Here is a 23,082-nt window from a genome sequence, read left to right as displayed (position 1 = left end):
TTTCTGTAATATGAGAATATTGTTGGGCCAAGGTGATGGAAGCAGCAGGAATTACAGTGATTATTCTGAGTCTCTTCAGGCAACAAAGTCAAACCACATGTAGTGGAGCAGTTGAGTTTTACCACACAAACAACTAAACTTAACTACAGCGAGGCACATGTTTTGGTAGACAGGAGAGCCATTTAAACACTTCAAGCTGCAAACACTACAGGAAACGTGTTACTGTTACTACTACTACTACTACTTTCAGCTGCTCCCTTTTAAGGGTTATCACAGCAGATCATCTGCCTCCATCCTTCACTACAACCACGAACCTTCTCTTAAGTCTTCCTCTTTAACTGCTGCCTGGCAGCTCCATCTTCAACATCCTTAGTTCAATATATCCCCACTCTGCACACGCCCAGACCATCTCAACCTTGCTTTTCTTTGTCCCTAAATTTCTCATCCTGAGCTGTCCCTCTGATGTACTCATTTCTAATCTGGTTCGTCTTCATTTCAGCCACCTTCAGCTTGGCCTCCCTCTGAACTGTATTTCATAGCAGGTCCTCTGTAAGTCTTTCCATTCTCTCTTGCTATCTTTCTGTCACAAGTCACCCCTGACACTTTTCTCCACCTGCTGCACAATACCTGCACTGCTTTCCTCACCTCTCTGCCCTTTGGTTTGGATAGTTGACCCCAGGTATGTAAACTCATCCACTTTCACTCCCTCTACTCTTTGCACCATCACTGTTAAACCTAATCTGTTAGCCTGTCCATCACCACCATAAAGAAAAAGGGGGGTCCTTGATACAATGCTACCTCTACATTGAACCCTTCTGTCACTTCTACTGCACACCTTGCCACGGTCTGTTTCTTGTACGTGCACCACTGTCGCATACTTCTGTCACTCCTGATTCCCCTCATCTATTTTGATTCTTATATACACCGGGGTAAAACAATTTGAATCCACCCCTAAACCACCTGGCGTTGCTTCCCTTCTACCTGGTCTCCTGCTCACACAGTATCTTCCAGTCATAGTTCCTACTCTTAAAGTCCCTCCTCTCACCTCCACACTCCTGCCTTTCCTTCTTTCTAGCTGCCTCTGAATACACCTTCCGCCTCTCCTCTTCTATTGACTTTGGCGAACAATAGCACAGTTCTGACCGGCACCCTGTTGGCCAACAGCACTGGGTTATTAACCCAGGCCCAGACCGATCACATTTTTGATGATTCCCGTGTTTGATTTGGCAAGGATTTTATGCTAGATGCCCTCCCTGATGCAACCCTCCCCATTTACCCGGAGCAGCACTAAGAGTATACTGGCTTGTGGCCCCCTGTGGCTGGGTTTATATAAAAGTTAACAAGGATCATAATAATACATTTTAAGATCCAGCTACCATTTCTCAAATGCCTTGGGTGCAAGCTGCAATTTGCAATGCAAGATTAGTTTCTTACTGTTCAGAATGTACACTTAAGGATATCCATGACTTCAAAATGTAAGAACACAATGCTCTCTGATTCCATTATTAAAAGCCCCACCGAGGATCACACTGGACTCTTCAAGGAGACACTGACCTTTTCCCTTTAATAGTTACCTCCAGACTGTCACTTATCTGCTTTTCTAATGTTATTAAATCTGTTGTTGAGAATCAAATATCTCTTTAAAAGCTTCAAATTGGCCAGTTTATATTTCCTGGTATACTCTCACTGGTCAGTTTGTTAGTTAGCTGTTTAACTGCTCATTAACACATGTAGAATCAGTCAATAACATGACAGCAGCTCACTGCATTTAGACATCTAGACAAGGTCAAGATGACCTACTGAAGTTCAAACTGCATTGCAGTGGATTTATGTCTCTGCATTAAATCAATGCCATAGATTGTAACTGGAAACCCTTCTAAAACCCTGTACTATAACCTATGCTACAACTTGATGTGTGCCTCCACACTAACGTCTGGTCTGAGTGTTTCAGAAGCTGCTGATTTATTGGGATTTTCCCACATAACCATCTCTAGTGTTTACAGAAATTGGCCAGACAAAAAGAAAACATCAGGTGAGCGTCAGTTTTCTGGGCCAAAATGCCTTGTTGCTATCAGAGGTTCAGAGGAGAATTGCCAGTCTGCTTCCAACTAATAAGAAGGCAGTAGTAACTTAAGTAACCACTCTTTACAACCAAGATATGCAGAACAGCATCTCAACAGCAGCACAAGACTACACTGGGTGCCACTCCTGTCTGCCAAGGACGGGAAACAGGCTACAATTCACACAGGTGCACCAAAAGGGGACAAAAGATTTGAAAAACATTACCTGCTCTGATGAGTCACGATTTCTGTCGCAACATCCAGTTGGTGGTTGGTTTCCTGTCTTGTATTAACATTTCAGGCTAGTTGTGGTGGTGTCATAGCATGGCACAGTTTGGCTCTTTCAGTGTCAACTGAGCATCATTCTGATACCATACCCAATCTGAGTATGCTGGCCCTAGTGCATCCATCTTTTGATGCCTACTTCCAGCAGGATAATGTGCCATATCACAAAGCTCAAATCATCTCACACTTCCTGAATATGCTATTCAAATGACCTCCACAGTTACCAGCTCTTAGTCCAGTAGAGCACCTTTGGGATGTGGTGGAATGGGAGATTGACATCATGTCAATATGAATTTATACCACAAAGAAGAAATGCAGTTCTGGAGGCAGAAAAGACTCCAACCTGGTAGTTGCAAAGTGTAACTAATGAAATGCCAAGTGAGTGTATAGTACACATTTGGGACACAGGTAAAAACAACACTGTGCTTCTGCCCTTACTCTGTTTATTTGAAATTTAGTAACCTTGAACGAGGTACATGGCATCCCTCAATAAAGATGTTACAAACCTCTAAAGCTTCAGTAAAAAGGCTTCTCCGCACCTAATTCTTGTGTTAGTGCTTACAGTTTACTAATCCTTCCCTCAGTACTTGTGATTTTATGCATTTCCTGTTCCATTACAATCCACCCACTGGCTAGTTTTTATAATCGGCCCCGTGTACCATATGGTTTCTTCATTCACTCTCCCCCAGTTTTTCCTCCTCTTTTAGTGCTTCGTGTTTAGAGGTTCACTTGCTCTCAGTTCCCTTCTCAGGAAGGTAAACAACATGGCAACCAGAGTTTCAAGGACGTCTGTCCAAACACAGCAACCCTCATAGAGAACTGTCCTGTCATAGTTGTATGTCACGGATGGTGGTTCCTCCTTGATCTTTACAAAAAGGAAACTTGTTTTCCACCTGCTAATGCTTGTATGCTACCCAAGTAAACAAGAAGGGGATGTTTGAGTTGTGCAATCATTCTGTTGTCTTCAACTGAGACTAATGCAGAGTTTTGAGTTTCCAGTTTCCATTTGGCCCGGAATGAATAATATATATCAAGGTTAATGGACCCGTGTAATGAATAACATTTCTGAGAAGTAAGTTATTGTACCTCAACATCTGTAACAGCTCATCAAGGATGGGTTATCTATATCATTACTCTGTCAATAAGTGGCTACAGCACACAACATAGATAAATCGCAAAGGAGTGCCGCTGACTAAATGTAAAACAGAAAAGGACGACGATAAATCTGTTAAGCCATGAGGTTGATCCGAAGTATCTGTGCATAAAGAGTTCAAGGAGAGTGACGGTGGCACCATAAAGACAAAAGAAGAGGAGCAGTTTTAAAACAATCTGAAATATACAATATTTAACCTTTAATTTATTCAATGCCTCTGCTCTGCAACGACCCACAAAACAAGCGTTACAAAGCCAGGTGGCATTATCCTCCATCCTATCACACAGACATACAGCTGTGTTATCAGTTTAAAGTCTGGAGTAGTAAGCAGCAAAATATTTGTTAAATAAAACACTCGAATGTATCAGAGATCACAAAACCACAAACTGCTCATCCTCATCTGCTGAGATAAGTATATGTGACACATTAAAGGGGAAACATTTGCCTGTTCTTAGATAATCAGAAATCTGGATACTATTAAATGTTACCTCACATTTACCCCGATTGTGATCAAAACCAGAATAAGATTCAAATCCGTAATACCAACGATGATAACATCATGAAATTATATGTAACATGATCAAATATTCACGCTTATTCCCGGCACATGAATGGATTTATGTTTGACTAATCAGTCTGTAACGATTAGTCAGCAAGGTCAAGAACTGAATGAGATCAGAGCTATTGTGTAATTTTACTGACCTTATTTGCTCGATGCAGCTTGTATTTATATGATTTTATTTTATAGTTCCTTAAAAAAATGAATGCATTTATTATTTTCAAAATCTGGATCACAAATCTCTCGAAACAAGATTTTCCTCATTGAAAACTGGTCTGACGTCCTATGTAAATGTGAAACGTCTCTTACATTTTGTCTGAGAATACTTTATTAGTAATGAAGCTCATTAAGCATGAGCATCACTAAAAGCATCTCTGCAGGGTATGATGGCCAGACTCCCTGTTAAACATGTATTTAAAAAAACAAAAGAAAGCAATAATAATAATAAGTTCAGAGCCCGTGCTGGCAGAGACCCTGTGGGAAGAGAATTTGTCTGAGGATTTAGTTTGCTGGCATGCGCTCTGAGTGCCATGTTCTTGTACGTATCTGGGATATTTCAGAACAAAAATCAAGTATTCGATGGAATAAAATCTAAACTATTTGGGTCATAACACAGCTAGAACACTGCAGGGTCAGTAAGGCGATATGGCAGCGTCATACCATGAAGCCGCTTTTCAGGGCAGACGATTCGTGGTTTCCCATGCCAGCTCACAAAGCTTCCTTCCTTCCTCTTCATTCTCATCCAAATGATGCAAATTATAGGAAGTGCTTTTTACAGATAAAACCTTTTTAAAAGCTTTACCCTTTGATGCGGCTGCAATTCAGATGAAGCTGATATGTTTCCTACAGTTGGCCCTCAGGCCTCCATCTGATCTGGCTGCAATGGTTTTACATAATCATGTTAAACTGACAGTCCGAGGACGATGCCATTCAAATTTTACAATCACAAGAAATTACAGATTCTAAATGGGTTGTAAATAATTAATTTTTAAATTATGAGTCCCCACATGTAATTCCAAGTCAGGATGTAGGACGGCATTCATACTTGCACTTGATAGCCATGGAAAGCCCAGTTATGGTTCATTTGCCTATGGTGATCTTTAAAACACCTAAAACCCCCTAAAACCCGGGGTCACTCATGATCAAACTGAGAAAAGCAGATATTACCAACTGAATGAGAACAGTTTATTTTAGGTTCCTGGCAGTGACGCTTACAGGAATACAGAAACCACCATCACCATAGTTCTCCAGGCTTTCCAAAGATCTTTCCAAGTTTTTCTTTTGACTTTGGCTGGTTTTTCATTCATTGTCAGTCCAGTCCTTGTACCTGACCATTTTCATAGGAATGTTCTTTTTGTTAGTTATAAACAGTGTGTCGCAAAAATGTGCTCCCATTTCTTCAGCTGAATAATCATAATAAAATTGTCAAAGATAACACAGTTTGACCTAAAACAGTGTTTTTTCACCAACAAGGTGATTTCCAGATACATGTTAGCTGAAAATCTGGTATATCCTTGGCGTTCTGTGCCATGAAAAAAACGAGGAAACTGTCAAGTAGAGGACAAAAGAAGTGTCGGGTCTAAAGATTTATCTGGCTCTGTCATGATTTGGTGCTCTGTTGTTGCCAATATTGCTCGGGATCTTGTCAAAACTGATGTAATTATAAACACAGAAAAGTAACATAAGATTTTGTTCAACATGTAAAACCATCTGGATTGTATCTGATTGACAGTGGTTTAATTTTTCAGCATGGCAATGATCCCAAGCACACTGCCACTGCAGTAAAAACATAGATAGATAGAAAAACACACATGGATCACTATGAGCCATGGATTGGCCTCCCCAGAGCCTGGACCTCAGCATTACTGAAGTAGTGTAGGATCATCTTGACAAAGAACAAAAGGCAGCCAAGAAAAAGAAGCCAAGAAGAACTTTGAGTGTCCTTCAAGAAGCCTGGAGAATTATTCCTGAAGAAATTACAAGTAGGCTTGCCTGAGAGTGTTCAGGCTGTGCCGGAAGGAGGCCACACCAAAGATTGACGTTCAAGCACTTACTAAACGCACATGCGTCTTATATACTTTATTTCCGTGGTTGTTTACACGTTTTTCAACAGATTTCCAATTTTCCTTTCAAAACATAACGAAATCGAGAGTGGTCCAAGACTTTGCGCAGAGCTGTAAGTCATGAGATAAATTATCCTCACAATGACCTGATGGCTCTTTTTAACAAGTAGCAGCACTATTTGTTTTGTCTTTTAATAACAGTGAATTACCGGCATTTATAAGCAAATTATGACCGAACAGAAAATACTTCCAGCCAATGGACAGTGGTGGATGAACTAATCTCGAAAGCATCGGCAAATTATTTATTAACCATCACAAATCCAATAATTACAACTTATCGATCCCCGTGTGTGGTCTCGAGCCATAATAATGACCCTGGAATTGGCGTAGGCATAAAAAGTTTTTCCTTTTAATTTCGTCATTTTTGTTATAACTGCTGATGGTCCACTTACGCGCTTGATTCGTCTGAAGCGTTTTTTCTTATCTAAGCCAAACGTAAATGACTCATTATAATCCCACCGCCTGCCGCTGGCTGTTTTGACAGACCGCTGATTTACAATATTTGTAAATGTCCCCCTGACATTAGTCTGCGCACTGTGCGCTCTGTGTGCCAAGAACATAGTCTGCTTAAGGGAAGCTGGCGAGTGGGGAGAGACAGTAATTTTTTCCTCTGGTCCTAAGGGGTCTCCTTCTCTATATAAGGCTCTCAGAGTTGCTCAGGAGTTACACAGTCTCTATGTTCCTCAGGAACACCACCAATAGCAGCAGCCTGCTCCTCTCATAAGAGAATTAACAGCTTTCCGGCGCTCAGAGAGAGCTGCACCGAAAATACTCAATCTACTGGATACTAACAAAGAAACAGAGAGGTGAGCACACTTTTATTTTCTTTCTTTCTTTCTTTCTTTCTTTCTTTCTTTCTTTCTTTCTTTCTCCGAAACAACCCATATTTTATAATGCACATACTCTGCAACAGCAGGAACAGACAGAACTGCCCACCCGGTGAGGTTTGCTGCAGATTTATTCATGCACTCACATCGCATAAACTTCTGACACATTGTAACTCTGATGTTAGCAAGACACCGGTCTTCAGTGTCTGCAGCCCGGAAACTGCCGTAGCATGATGGAAACCCTATGTGCAGGAAGTAACCTTATGAGCAAAGCATTTAAAGTGCAATATCAGATTTGGAGGTTATCTATATGATCAAAAGATTATAGTTCATTTATGGAAACCTATATTTTAGAGTTCTGGGACCAGAATACAACAGAAGAAATAACTTCTGTTATTAACTCACCTTTAAGGTTTCTGAAGAAGAAGAAAAAAACCAAACCCCCAAAACAATAAAATGAAATTTAAAAAAGTAATTGTAAATAACAAAAATTTCAAGTAACTCTAAAAAGTTATATAAATGATAGAATCTACATTATGGCATGTGTTTTTTGTTTACATTCAGCCTCGTGGTGAGCTGGAGATGAGGTCAGTCCGTTTTTGGATCAGACAGAAGCTCCAGAAGTTGAAAAAGGAGTCAAGTTTACATAGACGAGATGTCGATACGTACGTGTGTTCAGGTTTTCTCCTCTGTCTGTCACTCTGGTACAGAATTCATGAGAGCCTTGAGAAGGGCCCAGACAGAGAAGCTGGTAGAGGTTCAGTGGGAAGACGGGGCACAGGGAAAGAAGAAGGGTGTGGCGGCTGGGCTGCCTGTTGGCTCACAGTTCCCTGAGCTGGCACAGCATGTTGACACAGAGCCGATGCCAGACCTCAGGCTGCATCTCCAGCCAAAGGGAAAGAGGTGAAGGGATTCAAGGATAAGAGCAACCAGTGCAAGCTGGTTTATTTTTCCTTTCTTCTCTGATCACCCTGACTGACTGCTCTTCTCTATTTCTAGAAGTTTGAGACTTAGTGATATTTGGTTTAGCTTTAGTTTTGGACGTCTTGCCTCCACCTTGTTGCCTTTCAGAGCGAGGTCAGGTAAAGAGTCAGTTACACAATATTATGAACCTGCCTAATATGTGTGAGGAATGCAGTGTTTTGCCTAATGAGAGCTGAGTGAGAAGTTGTCAGCTTGAACTCAGGTCCCCCTCAGCAGATCTCACTGTGCTGCTTGGTTTGGCTAGAAAATAACTGGAGTGATACAGGATAGATGTTGTATATAATTATGGTGCACTAGGTCCAGGTGGGTTATGTACACAGACTTTTTCATACATTTTTAGTCATGAATATAAAACTAATTTATTAGGGACACTTTATGTCATATTAATGTTTATGGTCAAATAATTGAGGTTGTTATGAATAAGACAGATCCTTGTACATTAAGACTGAGGCCACTAAAAATGATCATTTAAGCATTTAATGTCACAATATGTTACAAGCTGATCATGTACACATCACAGTGTCTGAAAAGGAAACAAAATGCCTCAAAGAATCAGCAATTTATCAGATAAATCTAAGGGAAGTTTATGATTATAATTGTGTTCATGCTATATGAGAGTGGTTGATTGAACTCTGTGGCCATTATCTGTTTCATACACCTTTCAGTATATTTCATGGCACTGCAAATAAACAAAAAACACCTTCATAGCCTCAGAAATGAACATTGAATTATTTCTTTTATACTTTGGCCTAAATAAAACCAAGCATTCAGAAGCTTCTCAAAGAAATTTTGTTATTGCAGGGCAGTTATTTTGGATTGCATCAGAGTCTATTGGCCCAAATAGTAAAACAGTCATAAGATGGCCAAAAGCCGAACTTACACAAAGCAGAACTGCAGAGAAAAAAAAGTCCACCTTTGAGTTAGGAAATTTTATTTTACTGCTCCTCACATCACCAAACACTCTTCATCAGTAGGAGTTATAAAATATAGCAATACAAAGGGAATATTGAAGAGTTATCAACTAAAAGCAACCTGAAAGACAGGTGACAGATATTAAAGAAGAGTCTTGCTGTGCAGTCGTTTCTAGGTGTGTGCATTTATTTTGCAACTTTATTAGAAGAAGTGCCTCCTTTATTAGTTAAGTGTGGGAAGTGTGTGTGCCCATATTTTGTAATCTGGTCATTTTCTTGAATCACAGAGGAAGGAAACCATCATTGAATCGTCATTTCCACCCTGCAGATTTTATCTGGAACTGTGAAAGGAGCCTCTCTATATCCACAAGTTGCTGTCTAGTCATAAAGTATAAACTACGCAGCTCAAGTGTCAGGATGACCTGCGCTACAATGACCTGGCCCCTTGTCCTCGTCCTCGTGCTGTTGTGCATCAGAGACTCGGCTTCCCTCTTCCTGCCAGACTCCAGTGAGCTCAGGAAGCTACTGAGCCGCTATGGGGAGGAAGCAGAGCAGAAAGGCACCAGCAACACAGCTGGTAACAGGACCCGCCGAGCCATCCTCTGGTCGGACCGTGAGGAGATCCTGCAGCTGCACAACAAGCTGAGGGGTGGGGTTTACCCCACTGCTTCAAACATGGAATACATGGTAAGAGTATTGACCTATTTCAGTATTATCATGCAGATAAAGCTAACATTTGACTTTACCTTGGAAAAACACTGTTATACTTATTTCTTGCACTTGATTTTTTTTTTCTTTTTACTTTTCTTGAGCGGTTTTGCAGAATTCACAGTTCAGTCTTACATTTATTTACCTTATATTGAACCTTCTTCAGCTCATCAGTTTAATCACTGTGTGAAACAAGCTCCTCTTTATGCCAACCTTCATGTGTTTGGCTTTACCTTGCAAACACAAGAGCTGAACAGTAGGTGGGCGGGGCTTCTGTGCTCACAGTCAGCTTGTATCTGAGATGATGATATAAGGAATATCTCCTCTAAGTGACATCACACAGAGCCATAAGTAAGAGAAGCAGATCTTTTACCATGTATTATCATATATGTGATATATATACTCAAATGATATGAACACAGGATTATATATAATATATATATTTAATGATATATAAACATAGCAGGTAATTTTCATCTGTCAGCAGCACCAATGAGGTTGGTAATCAGGGTTTTAGTTGACGTACAAAAAGTGGTGTTGCCGTAATAAAAACAATCTTTTCTCTCTGCTGGAAACATGTAGTCAAGATGTTGAACTACTGCCAGCCTGCTGTGCCACGCTTTTATGGGGAGGATAATAATGCTGACTCTGTCCTACCTGCAAACAGCTCAGCACATGCGGCTTGGTTAAAAGAGGAAGGAGAATAAGGCTGGAAAAGGGAAAATTAAGGGACCGCATGGCACATTAATACATAAAGTAGGAGAGGGATTATTGTGGAGACACACATAAGCTTATTGAAAACCACGTGCTCCATAAAGTTGAGAGAAGCAGTGGTGGCCTGTGTGTCTCTGGAGTGTGGTTACACTGTGGAGGAAAATGTCTGCAGACTGTCTTTGCTCTCTCAAATTCCAGTGAGCAGGCAGTGGATGTGTTTGTGTTAGAGTAAGGGTGTTTGGAGTTACAGTGGTGTCTGTGTGTGCATGTGTTAGCGACCACCAAAAGGCTGGAAATTTACTGAAGGGATGTACTTTGAGGGGCCATGGTGTATGGAGTGTTCAGTCACTCCACAGTGCCCCCTCCAAAGTGGGAGTCAGGTATCTTCTCTGTTTTCCACCCTCTTGTCCACTGCTATAATAAATCCCACTGAGGAAATTTGGCTAATTCAGCTGTGATTGCTAGAGATTTGTAGTGGACCAAGGCCAGGCGACAGGAGCTCCGCTCAAATGTCACCATCTAAGGATAATGTTGTACTTGTGTGCGGCTTAGTTTCAGCTTAGTGGGAGAGAAGGAAGTGCAAGAGCAGAAGAACAGGTTGAGGGAAGGAAAGCATAGTGTGGATTGCACTTGATACAGCAGGTGATGAATGATCGTTTTCTTATATGCATGCAGATTTGGGATGATGAGTTGGAGCGATCTGCCACTCAGTGGGCAGAGGAGTGTCAGTGGGACCATGGACCTCAGGACCTGCTCATGTCTATTGGACAAAACCTGGCAGTTCACTGGGGCAGGTGAGACACATCCTTGTTAAATATGAATATTTTATTGCTTTATTTTGGATCATAAATTATTTTTCAAAATCATTGGGCCTTATCCTCTTATTTATTAGACATTTGTAGGAATGCTATCACCTTTGATGTTGAATAACCATCTAACTGATGTCATGGACGTTTTTTATTTCCATTTGAGATGTGTGGACGTCCTTGTTAGACTTTCCGGCAAGAGAAAGTTCATGTATATATGTATATAATGTATGTATTAAACAAAATAAGGTAAGTTCGCTACACAACAAATAAACTGGAATTTAGATGTAAAAAACTAAATGGCTAAAAAAAAATGTTTTTTTTAGTGATGCTAGCCATCTGTTGACAAGCATGTAATGACCACATTACCTTGTTGTTGTTTAAAAAACAAAACAAAGCAATGAATTCCTTCTTTGCAATAGTCAAAACTTTATTTCTCACTTTGTAAGAGCGTGAGGAGGCTTGTGTTCTACATGGCCTTCGACAGTCCTTCGTCTATGGTTCATTCACCTTATTGTAACCAGTTTTGATGAAGGGGATAACACCTGGTTTTCAGCCATGTTTGCTGTTTAATTTTTATTAAGTAAAATACAGATAAAAGACTTTAATAAGTGGAGGTGAGGCTGTTAATCAACGTGGCCATGCCCCCTAATATTAAGTCTTGGCAAAATCCAAACAAGTGAGTTATAATCCCACTCCTCCTCTCAACTGTGCAGTTTTTGTTTTAAGTTAAACCAAAAAGTTTTTGTATGAGTTTGTAAGAATTTAATTTCATAGCTAAAGTTGGGTCTCAGCCCTTTAAGGTGGCTGCTTGACCAACAGGAGTTTTAAACATGTTCTAGGACTAGCACGGTGGATCTGTTAGTCAGTCAGTCCACCATTTTTAGCCCAGAATAAAAAATCTTAGCAGCTACTTTTTGGATTAAGAGCAACTTTATTTCCAATGCTCCTTTAAGAAGATTTGCAATAATTTTTCTGAAGGCTACAAATCTGAACTTTAACTGAGTGGCAGTTTTCTTGTAGCTTTTTTGTACCAAGTGACTCCAAAACTTCCTTATAAGAGATTATCATCAACTCTAAGCAAAAGTGATGAGTGTTGTACTTGAGCTACTTAAACTATAACAAAAGTGTCAGTGCATGAACCATAGGTATTGCTAGTCCTTGTTCATATGGAGTCTGATATGAATGAGGTTGTGTGTGTGTGTCCAAGTGGACATCACACAGTAGGCCTCTGTGTTTAATAGTGTATGGCTATCGCAGCAGGTGCCCTTCCAGGAATCTGCCCTCATTCTCACAAACCCATTCCCCCCTTCCTACTCCCTTCTTTTCTTCCTATGCCAAAAAACCCTGATGCGGAGTCATTTTTTTCACTCCCCCTCTGCTCTCCATTTATAAGCTCTGCACGTTTCAACACCGTAAAAAGAGATGTTTATAATAGGAGCTAGAATTGATTTGTTAGACTGGGAAGCTGTGTTTAGCTTTGCTCTAATTCTTTTTGTTGTTGTCTTTTAGCTTGATTTGATTCCCTCTGTTATGGAGGGAACAGACTGCTGTTCCGTGTGCCAGGTTAGATTCAGACTCATCATTTGAGGACAAAAGGGAGGGCGGTGGGTAGAGCAAGGCAGGTTCATGTAGTTTCTCAAGTCGAGCCAAAGCACCTGGCAGATACCCCAGATGTTTCCCTTTTGCCCCTGGTACCCTGTGACTGAGCCTACTGTCTGTTTGTTTTTGTGTGTGTGTGTGTGTGTGGATCCTACAGATACCGTTCACCTGCCTTCCACGTCCAATCCTGGTACGATGAAGTGAAGGACTACACCTATCCCTACCCTCATGAGTGCAATCCCTGGTGTCCAGAACGTTGCTCTGGGCCAATGTGCACTCATTACACCCAGGTGAGACAAATACAAGAAAAAGGTTTGTCATCTTTGTTTGAAGCCCACAATTAACTCTGCATAGCATAACACAACTGAATCTCTGACTAAAGTGTTGGTGGTCAAGTCAGAGCGTGGGTAATGTAGGCACCATATTTGGACAAGTAAAAAGAATACATGAAATTTCCACTGCACCATCTGCTGCATTGGCAGTCTGACAGTTTAAATTTAAGCTGGTGAACTGCCCTTTTAAGAAATCCCTGAGCAGTAACTTATAAACCTGCTCTTAACTTGATCAGTTACTACAAGAACCTGCAAAGTTTGATAACTTGATGCAAATAATTCAAGAGAAGGGACAGAAAAAAGTTGTTTTTTTTTTTAAAGTAAGAAAGACGCTCAAAAGAAACAGAAATGAATGAGCCTGCCTCATCTTTCCCCAGACATTACTTTGTGGATGTTGGGATGAGTTTACAGAAACATTTAGACTCCTCCCTGAAACCTGATCACTGCCATCTGGTAGTCATTTTCATCCCACCAGACATGCCACACCGTTTGACCTGGATTCTTTTGAAGATGCTGCAGAGTGGGCAATGCCAAGTCTGAGCATCACCACCTTTACTCTGCAAGAGCTGATACACGTGTAGTCCAGGCAGTCAAACCACATTTTAATTGCACTGTCCTGGATTACCAGGACTCACCAGCTGACTCACTGCTTCCACTGAGCATTCCTGAAGGGGGAGAGTGCACGTTTGGGAGGAAAGCTTGGAGACGCTTTCGAATATGATGTCTTGTATTCCCTGTCAAATGGCACATAATTCATCTGCAACACCACTGCAGGAGCTTTCCGTTTCGTGAGCTGCGTTCTTTTACTGTGGACAGTTCTAGGCCTTGGAGAATTTCTTTCCAAGTTAAGATATTAAAAACTGACATTTCCTCCTTCTAACTGGATGATGAAAATACTCCCGGTTGTGTCACAGAGGGCAAACTGGGTTCACGTGAGGACCACGTGACTGGGGAAGAATAACAGAACAGGCAGTCTTGGAAATCCCAAAGGCCTCATTAGTTATAACTGCCTAAATAGGTGCTTCCTCTGGAATGATGGTGGACCTATTGGTTGTGAGGAAAGAGAGGCAACAAATCTAGGTTACAAGATCAACTGTTTACTTTTTTGTCTGTCCTTTCGGAAATTGTACGTGCTAATGTTTGCCATTTACTTTCCCCCCCCCCTTTTACAGCTGGTGTGGGCAACTACTAACCGAGTGGGCTGCGCTGTGCACGTGTGCCCAAGGATGAACGTGTGGGGAGAAATATGGGAGAATTCTGTTTACCTTGTGTGCAACTATTCCCCAAAGTAAGATTAGTATTTTAACACTTCTGGTCTCCATGCTCTTGTTTACATACCTTCTCCTTACAGGGCTCACAAAAGCTGCATTTTGTGTTGTTAATATAGTTGTACTGTAGATAAGAAACACTAGCTGTCCAAAACATTCATATGACATATTGTTGCCATTAACATTCCTCCAGATGTCAGGGTAAAAATAGTAATTATGAAGCACGGGGAAAGAAAATAAGAGCAGAGTAGGAGTTTGTTTTGCAGACAGCCCATAAGATGTAATTGCCTTAGAGACAAAGAGCAGTGTTTTTGCTACAAGGTCATGAACCCAGTGACGTTGACTCATGGTTAATTTCCACCTTACTCAAGATGCCCATTGTTCAAAATTTCTGCAGGGGCAACTGGATTGGAGAGGCCCCATACCAGCATGGCCGACCTTGTTCCCAGTGCCCTCCAAGCTATGGAGGAGGATGCAGAAATAACCTTTGCTACAAAGGTGAGCGAACCCACACGATTTTCACTCAGTCATTTTAACATTAAACTGGTTACCAAGCTGAACCCTTTCTGTCCTTTTACAGACTCTCAGCAGCCAGAGATTGAAGACATGAATGAGGTGGAGAAGCCTCAGGTCCCACTGCCACCTCGTACCACTGCCAGACCTAAAACTATTGCTCCAAAGAAACCAGTGTCCAGACCCTCCAGTCCCAAGAACCCTAATCCCAGGACAACGCCTTCAAAAACTCCCAGCAGCACTTATCTTGGTAGCTATAGCAACTGTATACCTATCAAAATCATCATGAATTTGAATATTTTACACTTTTTAATATGTTTTTTTCCTTTGCAGCTCACAATATTAAGTGTGAGACAAGACTGCGAGATAAGTGCCGCAGCTCAACCTGCAGCAGGTGAGGTTTTTTCAGTATGTTTTAATGTGAAATTAGTTTAAGATGTGCAAATAAGATAATGCACTTTGCAGTATCCACTCACTGTGGTGGCCGACTTATTTTCTGACTCTGCAGATACAACTGTCCTGCTAACTGTGTGCATAAGAAAGGAAAAGTTTGGGGAACTGTCACTTATGACGTGGTGAGTCTGTCCTGTATGAAACAAACTTACTGCATCATGCAGCAGTTTATAATGAGACTGTACACGTGGGTTAGTCTGGTTTCACACTGGACGACAACATATAAGGTACTAAATAATATCTCACATGTATCCTGTATGTACAATAGAGGGATATCCTAATATTAGATTTTTCCTAAAATTCCTGTTTTATCATTTATCCTGTATTTAATGAATGTTGTTTTCACATTTTTTAAATTCTTTTCTTGCATTATGGAACTGTTTTGATTTGGTATTTGCTTTGTAATTAAGAGCTTTGCTTTGGTAATTTTACAGGATTTTCACCCAGCGTTTGTTTTTAATTGTTTCAGCAATCAAGCATTTGCCGAGCTGCTATCCATCATGGTGTGATTGACAACAACGGAGGACTGATCGATATCTCGAGAATGGATAAGTTACCATTCTTTGTCAGATCTACAAAGAATGGCATTGAGTCTCTCAGGTAGATATATCAAACATATAGGAAACAAATGTGCTTGCTTCTGTGATTAACACTGTGAAATAATTTGGTTTCGGAAGGCTTTACAGATTTCTAAATTTGATGTGTTTTACAGTAAATATAAAGCTGGAAATGCCTTCACAGTGGCCAGAGTGAAAGGTAAGAGGAGCATTGCTTTTGTTCGGAGGAGCTTTGAGTCACGATTGTGTGCTGATTTGCACTGCTTTCAGATATATATTAGAGTTCTTAATTGATTTTCTTTTCTCTCTCTGTGACAGAAATGACAGCTGATTGTTACACCACAGTGGCTGAAATCTGCCCTTACAAAGAACCAAACTCACACTGTCCAAGGTGTCACCACACATCCAACATTTGATTACTCAAAAACAGCTTTTTACTACAACAGTAGATGACATATTTAATATTTGTCCTCTCAGATAAAAAGTAAATTAAAGTAAATGGACACTTGGTGTTTGTATTAGTTATTTACATTACTGTACAAAGGATTTGAGACACCCCACATTTCTTTATATTTTGCTAGGAAAATGGGAAATAGTTTCTTGAAACATGTGCAAACATACATAGAAACATAGTGTAAAAGGCTAAAATAGAGTTTGTGCAATTCTGATGAGCTGCAAAATCAAAATTTGGTACGAGCACCTTTATTCTTTAGCATACATTAATAGTTTAACAAACAATAAATATATCCCTCTGAAGATTGTCGGGTCATGACTGAAAATATGATAAAACAGCCCAAAGAAAATATTCAGAAACCCTGGAGAACTATTGCTAAAAAAAATACAAAAAAGTCGGCTCCTTGGAAGCAAAATGTGAAGGAATGAGGGGTGGCCCAAGACTTTTGCACAGCACTGTATGCATAGCAAATAAATAGTTCTGAATTTAATATAATGCAGTTGAGAATAAAATGCAAATGTCTGTCTTTTTGCCAACTACATCTGTTAACTGAGAATATAGGAATGCTAAATAAAAGTGCTAAAACATCACCACCTATTGAAGAAACCCCCCCATAGCAAAACATCTTTCTATGACTCCTGTCTGTCAAATTCATACTAAAGTGCAATGTGTTTCTCAGAGTCTTCTGTCCAGAGAACTGCAAGGCTCAGCCCTCATACTGGTCACCTGTTATTGGAAACAAGATTTACACAGATGTAAGTAACACTAGTTTCCAATCTGTATCTTCTGAATTAAGGGGTTATAAACCACAATCAAGTAAATTTATGTGTTTCAGTTTGTGCAACTAATACACGACCTACCTGCTGGTGTGTACTTTTATGTGCTTTTAAAGTGTATGTTTTATTCCAGTAATGCTAGGATGGTAGGAATAAAAAAATAATAATAATTAGCTGATTGTTTATTATAACTTGTTGGCCTCCTCAGCGAAAAAGGGGAGAATGATTATGTCTGTGTGATTATGTTGCATGGCCATGAACAACAGCTGAATCATAGGATCATGGAGAATTGGCGTAATGATAAGGCAAACCGCAGACTTTGTGGAATGTGTTTGACTCTATAGGGCTTTACCACTCAAGCATTATCTCAAACTAAGTGCCTCTTTTTCACTGAAGAAGACACAGAAAGAAATACTCTTAGGAAGACTGGCTTAGAATATCTCTCTGAAGTGACTTAAAAAGATGTTTACAGTGGAGAGGACGCTGTAAAGTGCCCTTCAGACTAAACATATTAGATGTAAAATGTAAAAGCTTTCATGTTACTTTCAAAGTTTATTTTAGAGCTACTAATCTGCGAATTCACATGAGGTCAATGCTGGGTTTAAAGAGCTTAACCACTGATGAAACTGACTCTTAACCAGATCACAGGTCCTCTGAGGTCCTGAAACAAGCACACTGACTCATAACAAATGCCCAGCACCCAGGAATGCTTTGCAATCTGAGGCACCCACATCTGTTTCCACAGTGGTGTATAAGCTGAATGTTGGTTAAACATGAGGCATAAACTGTCTGGTTACAATCTCTGGTAGGGTGTATGGACAGTCTGATCTATGTTTGGAGTAGAAATGATTGATTGTACTCCAAACTGTTGATAAGAGCTCATGGTCTGTTTTGCTGGAGCCATACTTCTGGCTCAGACTATACTCCTTGAGTGTGTGTGTGTGTGTATAAGTGTGGCTGCTGACGTCTTTCTGTAAAATATTTTTTATGCTGTATTAAACAATTATTAAACCGAAGTAATGTTTGCACAGTGAAAAAGTGGTTTTCCATCTTTTTAAATCCTCTCTCAAGTTCGCCATATCTTCTCTTCACAGAACTCCAGCATTTGCAAAGCAGCCATCCATGCAGGCGTAATCAAACCCAATGGCGGTTTTGTTGATGTTTTGCCTCTGGACAAGAGAAAGAGCTACACAGGAGTCCTGAAAAATGGCATCCAATCTGAAAGGTACTGCTCCACAGGGATTTTAGAGATTACTATTATCCCAGACAACTATGTTTAAAATGTAGCCCTTTAAACACGCAATTGGCAACAGTGAGGAGTAAAAACTCCCTTTTAACAGGAAGAACGCTTCGGCAGATCCAGGCTCTGTTAGGGGCAGCCATCTGCCACAACTAGTTGGAGGTCAGGGGGGAAGTTAGGATAGCAGAAAGGCACACTGTGGGAGAGAGAGGCAGAGTTTAGTTATTAAACGAAATATAGTAATGGTGTATAAACACAGAGGGAAAACACATGACTAAACAAGAAAAGCCCCCAGCAGCCCGAGTAACTCAAGGGAGGGTTCAGAGACACCTGTTCCATCTCAAACTATATGCTTTATCAAAAAGGGACATTTTAAGCTTAAACTTTTCCCCAACTGGGGAAAAGCTGAGGCCTGGTAGCTGAAGGCTCTTCCTCCCATTTTACTATTGAAATCTTTAGAGGCCACAAGTAAACCTGCAGTCTGAGAGCAAGGTGCTCTATTGGGATAATATAATACAATGAGAACCTTAAGATATGATGGGGCCTGATTTAAAAACAAACAAACAAACAAAAAACAAACAAACAAACAAACAAACAGCTATTCCATAATCTGCTACAACACATGTAAAAAATCCTCTGGTGATTTTTGTTTTTAAACAAAGGTTCCATTTTAAGGCAGTTAACCTGTAATACTCTTCAGTCTCTCTGCAGCCAGCTGAGTTGGTTGTGCAAAATTCTGACATATAATTTAGTAATATTTTCCCAAAACCACTAGCCAATAGTAACAGAAATTGGACAAAATGTTTTGCTCAGGGAGGCCTGCAGATCTGCACTGTTGTTGTTCTTTCTCTGTGTTGACTTGCAGTGACATCAGGAAGCCAGCAAACTACTGGCTATGCAGGTAGATAATATCCTGACTTTCAGTCCTGCAAGCTAGTCTTGTTACCCTGACTAGGGAAAACAGCAGCCAAAGAGCAAAAGATCATCTTCTAATGTCTGGAGAAATGTCCCTTATGAGAATTCCCTAAACTGTAAGCTGTACAGAGATGAGTTTCTTAGTGTCTCTTTTAGGAGGAGTTAATTTAATAACAATCAAATTAAAGTTAATCTAAAGTGGAGTTTTGTATCAAATTTTGTATAAAGTGTAGTCACCAAAAAGTCTTTTAAATGAAACTGAAATAAAAACCAGAAGCTTGCTGAAATTTAGACAAGTAAACTGCCCAAGAGAGTCTGAAATAGAACAAGGCACTTTTAGCTGCTCCCTTATTTCGAATGGGGGCACCACATTGGATTTGTCCACATGTTTGTTTTGGCCCCAAATTTTACACCGGATGCTTTTCCTGATACAACTCTTCCATTTATCCAGGTTTAGGACCAGACCTGAGAGTACATTAGCTTGTGACCCCTTGAGACTGGGTTTGTGTCTCCTCCCAGTCTCAAACTGGGGATCTGTCGTGTTTAAGGTGTATGTGTTAACCATTACACCTTGGAGCTGTATAAGAGACTATAAAATATGCCTGAGAAAAGTGCTTTTATTCACTATACCCTATCTTGATTTATGTGCACTGTAATACTGCATGTAGTGGGTTCCCTGCTTGCACACCATGCTTCTCAAATCAGTCTCACATCTGTGGCCAGCTCCAGTGGACTAAGCTCAGGCAAAGAAGCCCTTGTGGCCAGTTCTAGTGGCATATGGGGTTGTAAGAGTAATGGTGTGGTTTGGTGTGTGGACGGCCCACACATGGGATCTTTGCTTACTTTACTCAGGCATTTCAATTGAGTGTGCAAAGTGCTGAATGGTCAAAAGCATGCCAAGTCTTATTCTCTGAAATCTAATGCAGAGCTGTGAAGGTTTCACTCGGGGCATTCGGATAGGAGGTCAGTAGATGGCTGAGAGAGAGCCTGTGCCATGTGCCAACATCATGGCAGGGTGGGCAGTTTGGACTGCTGGGGAAGTAATCACATCCTATCCAATTACTCGAGGTTGGAAATGCTGTCAGCCACTTAGAGTGCTTTCCTATATGGACAATTATCTGTGATTAGATACCAGTTGCACTGGCCTATCATGATTATCTAGCATGGCAAGACTTTGAGATATTTCCACTAATGAACAAATTACAGGCATCCAGTTTAACACATGAGGTAATTGGAAGATTCAGACACAGAAATACAAATGCAATGAGTGATTCTGCAAATGTGTCCTTTTTCCCCCTAAATGTATGATGTGCACCATGACTGTGTGCTTTTGATGGATGTGATTGGTTGAGGAACTGGGGGGCGGGGCTTTTAAGGATCCTCTAACCTTAACCTGGGGGACAGTGGTACCCTCAGGTGGCACTACGCTCTCATTCGACTTAAAGGAGCACACAAACTCACAAGAAAGCAAGATTTGCTCCTTCACCTTTGATCACGTTTTGAAAGAACATACTTTTTCATGGCGTAGTGATAAAATTAACACTTTTTCTTGTTATGTCCATTGCAGCAGAAGCAACATGGAGGGAGGATCCTTCCGAGTCTTTGCTGTGAGGCAGTGAGACTTAAATTTAGTAATCTGAAGACCAACAGAGTCACCTCAGCTGCTCTCGAAGAGAAGAAAGTGCCCATAGCTTTGATGCCATGGCTGTTTGTCTGTCCCATCTGGTTGACAGAAACTTTCCCCACTCAGTTAACAAACAGTAGTTATACAGTAAAATTCATCCAGCCATCCAACACATTGATAGTCCTTCATGTTTCTTCATCTTTTCTTAGACTTACATAATCTGTGAATACAGAATTTTTTTTATAAATATATTATATAAAATGCATTGAACAGCTGGTGCTGGAAGTTTTGAGTTAGACTTGTTTTACAGAAAGCAATATGTTTACATTGGTGTTCTTATTACAAGTGTCATTTGTTTTTCATAGAAAGGAATGTATCCAGATCACACTGTATTTAATCATTGTGTACAGAATATATTATATTTTGTTTGTTTTAAGAAATAATAACATGTTTAAGTTCTAGCCATTTAAAAAAAAAAATATAGCCCTCTTCTTCATCATTGCTTTTCTAATTCTTAGCAGCAAAGTCCAAGTTTAGTGTGAGCAAAGATGTTTTGCTGGTTTGGTAGACCTGAAATTTTGAAGCAGATACAAATATTCTGCGAAATGAATGTGTATAAAGGCAGCAGGCACTGCTGGAGAGAAGTAATATTTTCCTTAAGAAGACGAGTGTTGCTTCAGTGCCTGCCATGTGGAGGTGTTCGGTTAATGGAGAGCTGGTGTAGGTGAGACAGTTTGTGCACTTATAATAATAAGTAGTAACATCCCAATTTATATTTATTAACTGCTCAGTGCTTTCTTCTTTTCTTTGTTTCTAATAAATATATTCCATGAAAATGCAAAATGCTCCCCACCCCTTCCCACGTGAGACCGTTGAATGTGTTGCATGTTTCAGGTACAAAGAGTGCTTTTTGTTTAGAGACTGGACCACGCTGTGAAGGTTTGAAGGTTTTACAGATTTTAATTTGTCATCAAACTGAAACTCGTGCACTTAAATAACTAACACTGTGCAGAACACATAGGAGACAAGTGTAATATCTCTCACCATAGTGGATTAAAGCACGGTTGCGTTGGGTCAGGTCTGATTAATATTTTTGCTCTGTACCCGTCTTCATTTAGCTCTGTGATATAATTTTACATGCACAGAAATGAGGGAATGATACTTATTAGAAACTAATGAAATAAATGTAAAGTCCATTTTGTGTAGAAGCGCTGCCCTCCTGCAAAACACACCCAACATCATAGTCCCATTTAGCCTGTTTAACCTACCTGCTGGTTTTCTTCTTTTCCAACTTCCTGTCTCTTTGTCCTACCTCAGTCCTATCGCTGTGCTTAGTATTTAGATCTTTTCTATGTGGGAATTTTGTGGAAAACGCTAAAGGTTTTGTAAAGTTGTGGGATCTGTAAATACTAAGATTTTTGTTTTTTGAATCATCTTTATACAGTAAGATTAAAATTAAGTAATTGTGTGAATTTGTTTCAGTTGTCTTGGATGTATTGCGTTTATACAGGTTAAGGATGCCTTCTATACTTTTTGCACAGTTTGAAAATCGAGTGTCTTACAAATCCCAATGTACACATTTCTTTTCTTTTAAATTAAAAAGTCTTGTCAAATATGATATTTTAGAAATCATTATGCATCATGGGTGTTATTTTGTGATTTTTTTGTGTTTGTGAGCAATAATATTTGAAGAATGAGCAGCTTTACTAAGTAAAGGATAATATCCATCTCCAGAAAAGTGAAACAACCCTTAGCTTACTCTTAGCTACATAAGGTCCTGACTTCATGACCATGAAATGTTACAAGTCTGGCTTTAACTGGTGTCCACAGTAACGTGGTTGAAACCAATGCCCGTGCAGATTACAAAAAAATTGTATTTTAATAAGATCTTGTAACTGTATTAAATGTACTTTGGCCTGAACGTCGGACTAAAATCTGTGTGACATGAATTATGAATGAAATTTAGATCCAGGCCACCCAGGATTTGTCCATTGTCTTTGGAAGAATATAACTGACCATGTTCATAACCTGGCTCTGCTTCTTGTGGGCACAAGCATAATGGGCGGAGTGGAGCTACACAAATAGGGATAACTTCTCACGGACTTACACATAATCTGCCGATAGGGTCTTAATAATACAGGAAAGAAGAAAGAAAGAAAGAAGCCTGTCTGCATGACTATAATATCATTATCTTGTAATTCCAATTTAAAAATCAAGG

The 23,082-nt window shown here is 40.1% G+C and overlaps 1 protein-coding gene across 3 annotated transcripts; it reads left to right on the top strand.

Annotated features, from left to right (window-relative positions):
- Positions 1-266: 266 nt before the first annotated feature.
- crispld2 (cysteine-rich secretory protein LCCL domain containing 2) lies at positions 267-22,504 on the top strand. 3 transcript variants are annotated; one of them, XM_005467046.4, is made up of 16 exons: positions 267-6,986; positions 7,572-7,672; positions 9,231-9,589; positions 11,000-11,118; positions 12,890-13,022; positions 14,237-14,352; positions 14,730-14,830; positions 14,913-15,095; positions 15,179-15,239; positions 15,354-15,420; positions 15,768-15,898; positions 16,011-16,054; positions 16,174-16,246; positions 16,989-17,064; positions 18,180-18,310; positions 20,808-22,504. In XM_005467046.4, the coding sequence occupies exons 2-16, from the start codon at positions 7,663-7,665 to the stop codon at positions 20,857-20,859; spliced, it is 1,656 nt and encodes a 551-aa protein (XP_005467103.1). In that variant the 5' UTR covers positions 267-6,986; positions 7,572-7,662; the 3' UTR covers positions 20,860-22,504. The 3 variants fall into 3 exon arrangements, with proteins under 3 accessions (XP_005467103.1, XP_013125166.1, XP_003442410.2); XM_013269712.3 differs by lacking the exon at positions 7,572-7,672 and having other exon boundaries at positions 4,540-6,986; positions 9,190-9,589; XM_003442362.5 differs by lacking the exon at positions 7,572-7,672 and having other exon boundaries at positions 4,543-6,986.
- Positions 22,505-23,082: the final 578 nt, after the last annotated feature.

Source organism: Oreochromis niloticus, linkage group LG1 (genome assembly GCF_001858045.2).
Source record: "Oreochromis niloticus isolate F11D_XX linkage group LG1, O_niloticus_UMD_NMBU, whole genome shotgun sequence".
Lineage (NCBI taxonomy): Eukaryota > Metazoa > Chordata > Actinopteri > Cichliformes > Cichlidae > Oreochromis > Oreochromis niloticus.
This window is presented reverse-complemented; position numbering and strand designations above follow the sequence as displayed.

Bases quoted from the DNA above. Each gene is read 5' to 3' on its own strand.
- crispld2 (XM_005467046.4), top strand. The intron at 9,590-10,999 runs GTAAGAGTATTG...ATATGCATGCAG, and splicing joins CTTCAAACATGGAATACATG to ATTTGGGATGATGAGTTGGA. The intron at 13,023-14,236 runs GTGAGACAAATA...CCCCTTTTACAG, and splicing joins TGTGCACTCATTACACCCAG to CTGGTGTGGGCAACTACTAA.